General features: G+C 32.8%; 1 protein-coding gene and 1 non-coding gene across 3 annotated transcripts; one reads left to right on the top strand and one right to left on the bottom strand.

Moving 5' to 3' along the window:
• The first annotated feature begins 3,535 nt into the window (after positions 1-3,535).
• On the top strand, positions 3,536-3,668 carry MIR9722 (microRNA MIR9722). The gene has a single exon (NR_126754.1). It is a non-coding gene; the product is annotated as a microRNA MIR9722 (primary transcript).
• Positions 3,669-4,982: 1,314 nt separating this feature from the next.
• Positions 4,983-8,023, bottom strand: LOC100806254 (uncharacterized). 2 transcript variants are annotated; one of them, NM_001255392.2, is made up of 8 exons: positions 7,821-8,023; positions 7,561-7,634; positions 7,271-7,312; positions 6,826-6,867; positions 6,003-6,086; positions 5,519-5,606; positions 5,295-5,392; positions 4,983-5,213 (listed from the first exon to the last, which is right to left on the bottom strand). In NM_001255392.2, exons 1-8 carry the CDS (start codon positions 7,978-7,980, stop codon positions 5,196-5,198), a joined length of 606 nt encoding a protein of 201 aa, NP_001242321.2. In that variant the 5' UTR covers positions 7,981-8,023; the 3' UTR covers positions 4,983-5,195. The 2 variants fall into 2 exon arrangements, with proteins under 2 accessions (NP_001242321.2, NP_001348398.1); NM_001361469.1 differs by lacking the exon at positions 7,271-7,312.
• Positions 8,024-8,423: the final 400 nt, after the last annotated feature.

Below are 8,423 nucleotides of genomic sequence, written 5' to 3'. Positions count from 1 at the left end.
TAGGCAGTACAGAGCCTTCCACATGAATATACCACTTTCCAAAACTGAATCCGCCAATTTGCAAGAGAAAAGAATGTGAGCTGTTGTCTCCTCCAAACTGCATTTCGGGCATAACCAATTATTCGCGGCTACGCTCACATTTTTCTTTTTAAGTTGTCCAAAGTGGCCAGCCTGTTCAAGAACAATCTCCAAAAAAAAAAAAAAGATCACTTTTGGAGGAATATTTAACTTCCATCTAGCACCAAAAATTTTGTTTGTCTGTTGGTTCCCGTCATTCCCAATAATGAGATTATATGTCGTCTTTACTGAATAAGACCCATCCAACCGTTCCCTATCAATGACCATACTTGACACAAGTTGTTGAAACTCTCTTAGCAAGTCCTTTTCCCAGGCAAAACAATTCCTACACCAACTAAATTCCCACCTCCACGTCCCTCCTCCCCATATTGTCAATTTCGTCAAATTTTCGCAATGAAATGAGGAAAAGTCTGGGATATAAATTGGCAAAGTTTTGTTCTTCCCGCATGCATCACACCAAAATTTTATTTTATCCCCTTTTCCCACCTTCCATTCTACTCCTTTATCAAACCATCTTAAATCACTCAACCCCCACACAATTTTTTTAGATCTCTCCTCCATATGGATTCCAACTTGTCACTCACATCACTTAACAACCCTCTCCAATCCCCATATTTTGATAACACCACCCTTCCCCATAATGAATCTTGATTATGGAATAAATTTCATTTGCATTTTCCCAATAAAGCTAAGTTGAATATGACAATATGTTTAACCCCTAGCCCTCCCTCACTCTTACGACAACACACTTTATCCCAAGAAACTCATTTTTAATTTTTTTCTCCCATTCCACCCCTCCCCAAAGAAAGTTTTTTTTTTTAAGCAAACTAACTTATGTAACACCACCTTTGGAAATTTCAAAAATGAAAAAAAGAACAAGGGTAATGAAGTCAATACCAAATTGAGTAAGCACAACCTTCCTACAAAAGAGAGGACTTTATGTTTCCAAGAGGCTAGCTTCTTTTTGAATTTGTTGATTATCAGTCTCCAATCTTCTAGGGTTTGTCCCAATAGGTACCCTTACATAAGTGAATGGTAGAGATAGTAATCTACAATTCAAGATTTGAGCAAATCTCAATCCCATCCTCTCCTCCACTCCAATGGCTCCAAAATTGCTCTTATGGAAGTCCACTTTGAGTCCCGAAACCAATTCAAAGCATCTCATTATGCTTTTTATAACCAAGAAATTTTCCATAGATGTTTTTCTTAAGAAAATAGTATCATTTGCATATTGTAGAAAATTGATCCCCTCCTCCTCTTTCCCCACCTAACAACTAGAACAAAGCTTTTTTGCGACCGTCTCCCTCATAAGACCACTAAGACCTTCCGCCATAATTGTAAAAAGAAATAGTGCCAATGAGTCACCTTGTCTGAATCTCCTTTGCATCCCAAACTCTCTTGAAGGGCTACCATTCACTAATATTGACATCATAGAAGATTCGAAACAACTCCTTATCCACCTAATCCACTTTTCATTAAAACCCAATCTTCAAAGCATGTAAAACAAGAAATCCTAATTCATTGAATCAGAGTCTTTTTCATAATTCACCTTGAAGACCAAACAACTTTGTTTTTCCTTCTAGCTTCATCCACCACCTCATTAGCCATCAAAGCACTATGTAGAATAAATCTCTTGCCCAAGAAGACACTTTTGCCTTTGATCAATAACATCATTAAGTATTTTCTTCAAGCCTCTAGTTAACACTTTTACCACGATCTTGTACATACATCCTACTAGGGAGATAGGTCTAAACTCCCCAAGGCCTTGTGGGTCGTCAACCTTAGGGATTAGAGCTATGAATGATGAATTAGAGCCTCTTGAAAAACCCCTAGTCTATGAAATTCTTCCATAAACCTAATGATGTCATCCTTCAAGACATGCCAAAAAGCCTTAATGAATTTAAAGTTAAATCCACCCGAACCCGGACTTTTAGCACTTTCACATTCCCATATTGTCTCCTTTACCTCCTCCTCCCCGAACCTGTCAACCAAACCAACATTATCGATTTGTGTGATTTGGTTAAAGTGTACTCCATCAAGAAGTGGTCTATCCCAACACTCCTCACTAAATCTATTGTGGAAGAATCTACTAGCTTCATTCTTTACTTTCAACGGATCCTCCACCCATTCCTCCTCTAAGAAAAGCCCTCTAATCAAATTTTTTCTTCCTTTCCAATTGACAATGGAATGAAAAAATTTAGAATTATGGTCTCCCTCTAAGAGCCACTTACTCCTAGCCTTTTGTTTTGCAAATGATTCAATACAAAAGGTAGCCCTCCAAAAAGTTCTTGTAATTCTTTCCTTCTATGCACCTCTTCATCATTTAATCTGTCTCTCCCTTTTCTTGTCAAGCTCACTCATCTCTTCAAATTCTTTTTGCTTTTGTTGTAGACTGCCAAACTCTTTTTTATTCCATATCTTCAACAAATTCTTCAATTTTTCTTTAAGAAAATAGGTGGCCCAACCTTGAACATTCAAACCTCTCCAAGCTTCCCCCACAAACTTCATCAATCTTTATCTTCAAACCAACAATCCATCACTCGAAAGGGTTTTAACCCCAATCCACTTGTATACAGACATAAAAAGGATTATTTTATGTCTTTCAATATTTACAAAACTAAATGCAATTAAATCTTCGAATTGCTATATTAGTATTTTAGTGTAAAAAAAGTTTAAATGGGAAAGACTTTTCCATTTACAAGAGCTACTTTTAAAGTTTAAATTATAAACTTTGCTTGTATATGTTATAATTTTTTATTACATTATGACAATCATATTTATTATATATATAGAGAGAGAGAGAGAGAGCATGATATACTGTCAAATAAATTTAATTTAATTATTTTACAAAATGATTCACGATGTGCAATCTACATTTATGCTAATATTTTGACAAAAAATTAATTATTTTTTTTACAATATTAACATGATGTATAATAGAGCCATAAGAAAAATATTCAATTTTTTCAATTTTCTTTTTATCCGCTAATCATCATTATTATCAAAATAAATACCACGTTTACGTTATTAAATTATCCTAACAATATGTTGTTAATTAGAATTCAGTCTGGATATGATTCATGAATTAATTAAGGAAGGCCACTGGCACTATCTTATTCTTACTAGGTGACATTCTTTTACTATTGTTATCTTGGTGCCGTTTTGTTACGACACTTCAATTTCTTAAACAAATTAATTTAAAAATTAGAATTGTTATCTTAGCGTTGTTCTTTGTTTTTTCATGTGTGCTTCTTTCTTTCGTCTTGAATTTTCAGGTTATTTTTTGATAAATTATGATAAAGATCTTATCATAATACTTTGCGGGTGTTCCACCTATATATAAATACATTCATTATATTCATCTATAAATACATCGCCATGCTCTCTGATTCTTCCACAATCCTACTTTCATCAAAACACGCTTCTGCATTGCTTTATGGTTCAGGATTTCTATTCAAGAGGGAAGAGAAAATCTAATAGAGGGAAGAAGATGAAGAGAATAATGATTTTTTCTTTAGACATGCACGCATGGTAGAAAGCATGTTTTCTGCATCTTCCTTCTTCTCTTATGTTTTCTCTTCTTTCTCGCACTCTTTAGACAATTGCTTCGACCGATATTGAAGGTAAGGTTTTATCTATTATGTATTCATCTTTTAAGGCAGTGTTCTTGATTGCATTGATAAGATATATTGCAGGAAATTATTAAAAAAAAATGACCAAGGTGACTTGTTCTAAAGTATTGTTTTTCTTTCTACCCCTATTATGGTGTTAATTGCTCCAGAAGTGTTGGATTCTTCCCCTGAACCCCACCACGGGCAACACCTATCACTCTTTCAGGTTTGTGTGTGTTTTGGTATTTCTGTCATTTCCCTTCATGTTCTTGTATTGTATTGGGTAGTGTGTTGCTAGGAATTCCTATTTCCTTATTTAATTACTAGTTCCGGTACTTTTAAATTGTCAGATTTTTTAAATTTTTTTGTTTTTATTTATCCGTTGTTTGTAAAATTTAAAATTACATTCATTATTTATTTATCAATTATATTTTTACTTTTTTATTTTTAATTAATTTACACATATACTTATTGTGGAGTAGAAAAAGAAAGGTGAAATAGAAAAATTCACAGCTTTTTTATTAAAATCAAGAAAATTGATTGTATTTCTTGATTTCTACAAAATCTTAAAAAATAAATAAAAACGAACGGAGGTAGTGTATTTCTAGAATGTACTAATTCAGCACGTGTTTGTATATGATATATAAGTTTTAGGGGACAACGTGAAGTGAACAACGAAAATTATGTCAATGAACTTCTTTCTGCCTTTTGTAATCTTGTTTGTTAGGGGGCTTAGTAAATGTAAATTGATTGGCTTCAATGTTATTATGGTTTAGCTTGATCAATGTTTTCCTAACCTTACAAGGAAGGAAGGAAAGAAAAGTTTAAATTGAAGAGAAAATAGAAGAAAAAAAGAAGAAAGTTTTGAATTTTTATTTTTAGAAGTGAACTTTTCTCACTTTTTTTCCTCACTTTCCTTTCAACCATTTCATCCTTGTCCAATTTTTAATAGAAATGTTTTATGGTTGTGTGATGTGAATGTTAGTCGATGAAAGTGTGCAAGGAGTGGGATTTAGGAATGTCTAGAGATTAGATTGGTTAGGGGACAGTTGGATTAACATTAAGGTAATTCAATTATTAAATGTGGGGCATTTCTTAATTTTGATTTACCACATGGCAGGGAACTAACTTTTTCTATTAGACTCAACTCTTCGTCAAGTGTCTTGATTTATGTAGTTCGGAAAATCAACCAGAAATTGCCTAAAATGATTTTGCCTTGAGTCTCAACTTTCATCACCTCTTTACGAGTTTTAGAACGTGAAATTAACAAAAGAATAAGAGATTCCTTCCATGTTTTCAAGTAGGCAGTAACAAAAGAATATCCAATTAAGTACTAATTAAACAGTTAGGAACAATCAGTTGCTAACTTGCGTCACAAAAGACAGTATTTCATATACTTAAAATCCTCAGTAGATTGGGATTTATATTTTATAATGCATAGTTTGATGCCCTGATACTGCAAAAAATTGTTGGTTTCAATCAGATCAGATCTCTTTTCCAATCTCTTCATAGCTGTTCTCCAGTCTGCAGTCATAAAAGATCTTTTTCTATAATCATAAGCTCATTGAAAATGATAAGAATTGGTTTTGGAAACAAAATACATACCAACATCTCATGGTCTCCCATTATTTCATCTATCAACTCCTCCAGTGGTTTATTAGCACTGTTCGGAACAAGTGCCGCAAATGCAGCTGGTTTTAGTCCTGCATAACATAAACTCCAAACTGTAGTGAAATCTGCCAAGACTCAGAAATATTAAGAAAGAAAGATTTCTTCATCTTCAACAGATTCTAAGGGCATAATTCAGGATGTGATCATGTTTTTGTTACCAGTTTCGGGGAAAGAATCTATGAACATCATCATCTCCTCTCCACTTAAACCAGATAAGAAGCATATCCGAGGAAGTGACTTGGCTATCTGCAGGGCATAAAATACTGAAAATGCAGAGATTTGAATATAATTCATAAGTTATGGATTGTTATATGACTAAATGAAAAACCACTGTGTATCACTTTACTGCTTCAGTAATGATAAATATTGTGAACTGCTGAAACTGCCTAAGTGCATTAGGAGCATCTTTATTAGCTTATATATATGTTGCTGTAAGGTTCAAGATTCACAAAATTAGAGGTGACAGGTGTGAATTCTCTACAACTTTGATATTAAATTCCATACAGCAATCACAATGTATAAGCTTACTCTTAAACACATTTTTTCCCAGCTATTTATTATCACTTTGTTAGCACAAATTCACGAGTGGATAGAGAGATGTTAGATGAAAGTAATACCATAAGCTGCTAAAAACATTAATACCTTGACATCTTCTACATTGGGTTGTGTTGTATGCATTGCCTCCCAAAGCGAACGCATAATCATGTCTTCAGTACAATAGATGACCTGCAACACAATATATTCCATTCAGTATTTCTTTTTTCAATTTATTTGGGACGGATAACTAAGGAAATTATAATTGTTAGATTACTTCAAATTTCGTAATGTCACTTCCTTAATTGATTTGGCTATGTGATTTACTCAAATTCCTAGTAATTTTTTCAATGAAGTTTTCTAAGAAAGCAATGGCATGTTGAGAACTAAGAGTGAGTAGCACATTCATCATCTATGTCAAAGAAGGACGGCATGGTTTATATCAATTAGTTATGACTTGGAAACATTATTCGGTCATTTAAGTAGTTTGTTCAATCAGACCACTCATTCTGATTTGATGATGAGGCCATGCTTCTACCCTACAATATACCTTCACTCTCGAATGACACATTCTCTATGTTGCTTACTCAGATAACAGTAGGCATCATCAAGCAGAACACCCCGTTATCCAGCACACGCATGAAATAGTTGCCTTTTACTAGTTATTGTCCAACAAAAATAGAGGCTGAAATGATTTGATTTTTATAAATACAATGTATAGGTTATTATTCATCATTTTGTAGATTTCTTGTGGATGACGGTATTAGTCACTATAAATATAAGGAATGGTATGGTCTAAAAGCAAGATACGTATGGAGGAAACTAGAATAAAATAAACCCCTTCTCTCTCTCTTTACTAGAGAACATTTACTCCATTGATATTGGTTTTCCAATAAAATGTGGTCATGAAAGACAAGAAATGAGATGTTACCTTTAGGAATTCACCATCCAACTCTTTCAAAAGCTGTCGAATCTGCTCAAGATCAGGATGCGTATTATATTATTAAATGTCATATTTGGAAAGAATATAAAAAATATATATATAAGGCCAAGACAATTGAATGCTAATGTATAAAAACTACAATATTTCACGAAAAAGGAATCTAAAGTACAATATCACTGGATAATCCTCGTAAGCTGCTACTGTAAGCTAATAAATTAATAATCAGACCAAAGGATGGTTAGAAATTCAAGTACACTGAATGGCCACTAATAGAAAGAGGAACAGAGGAGAGATGAAGCACAGGAAACAGCATAAGGCATTGTAAATGCTTCGTTTGAGGTAAAATCTTGTAACTTGTAACACTTATGAAACTAGCACATTATTTCTTTACAAGGACTATCATATCCTATTGCATGTATCAAGATAATATCACCTTCAAAGCTTCATCTGCTTCAAAGCCCAACAACAATAAGGCCTGCAAAACGAAAGAAACTTTTGTGTTTGACTACATATGAACTCAGCAAAACTACCAAGTTTCTGACCCTAGTCAAGACAGAATGAAATGAACATCCACAAAAACTCACCCAAATTAAATTTTCAAAGCTAAATAAACATGAAGTGAAGACAAAATATCACCCATCTATGGAAGTGATGTGTCAAATTACAACAAGTGATACAAAACATGTTAATGATGTTATTCAATCAAAACTAACCATGACTTACAGGTGGACCATATATAGGATCCTCCTCATTCAAAGGAACAAATTTTGAGTCTTCAACCAACTCATTAGGAAGTCCTGCATAGCACCATGGAAAAAAATTATTTAAATAAAAACTTGTAACACCCAAGAATAAAAATTCTTTTTTTATTATTTATAGAAATTTCACAAGTAAGCCCAGCAACTCCAATTCCAAATTTAACATCAATTATGAGTAGATGGTGTTGACATAATGAAGTTGATGATAAGATTGAAAATTTTCACCTTCAGAGGATGCTCTATGAATATAGTTGAACTTAGTTGAGTTGGAGTTGAAAGAGGAAGAATAAGACACTGAAACCGGAAAAGATAAAGGAGGAGGCGTTCGCCCGTGACAGCGCAACCACCAATTCGCTGAGAATCCAAAGGCAATAGCAGATAACATGATTTTGCAGCTGCTCCAAGTTTCTCTGATTTTGTTCTACTATGCAGATAATGATACGTTTATATTATTATATAGTGATAAGAAAATCACGTGATAAAATGATTGATACGTGTAAAAGAGTTTTACTTACATTCACCTCAACGTACATATAAATTAATATCTAATAATAATAATATAATCTATATTCTATATTAAAAACAGGTTAAAATATTTTTGGTCGATTATCTTATTATTAAAATTTATTTAAACCCTTTATTTTCTTTACCTTTTATCTTATCATTAAAATCATTGTACTTAATATTATTTTAAATAAATTAAAAATATATATTTCAATTAAAAAATATTATTTTTTGAATTATACATAATAATCGCTCATATCATGCAAAATAAATTATGTTAAAATTTTAGTTATTTAATTTTAATTACAAAATTCAAAAATATTT

Source organism: Glycine max, chromosome 10 (genome assembly GCF_000004515.6).
Source record: "Glycine max cultivar Williams 82 chromosome 10, Glycine_max_v4.0, whole genome shotgun sequence".
In the NCBI taxonomy this organism is placed as follows: Eukaryota; Viridiplantae; Streptophyta; class Magnoliopsida; order Fabales; family Fabaceae; genus Glycine; species Glycine max.
The sequence above is the reverse complement of the archived record's forward strand: the minus strand, read 5'-3'. Positions and strand labels throughout refer to the sequence as shown.

What these genes read in the sequence shown, in the direction of transcription:
- LOC100806254 (NM_001255392.2), bottom strand. Translation starts at nt 7,980, where the DNA reads ATGTTATCTGCTATTGCCTTTGGATTCTCAGCGAATTGGTGGTTGCGC. An exon ending in ATCCTATATATGGTCCACCT is followed by an intron (nt 7,313 to 7,560) that starts GTAAGTCATGGT and finishes TTCGTTTTGCAG; the next exon opens with GCCTTATTGTTGTTGGGCTT. An exon ending in AGATTCTTTCCCCGAAACTG is followed by an intron (nt 5,393 to 5,518) that starts GTAACAAAAACA and finishes TATGTTATGCAG; the next exon opens with GACTAAAACCAGCTGCATTT.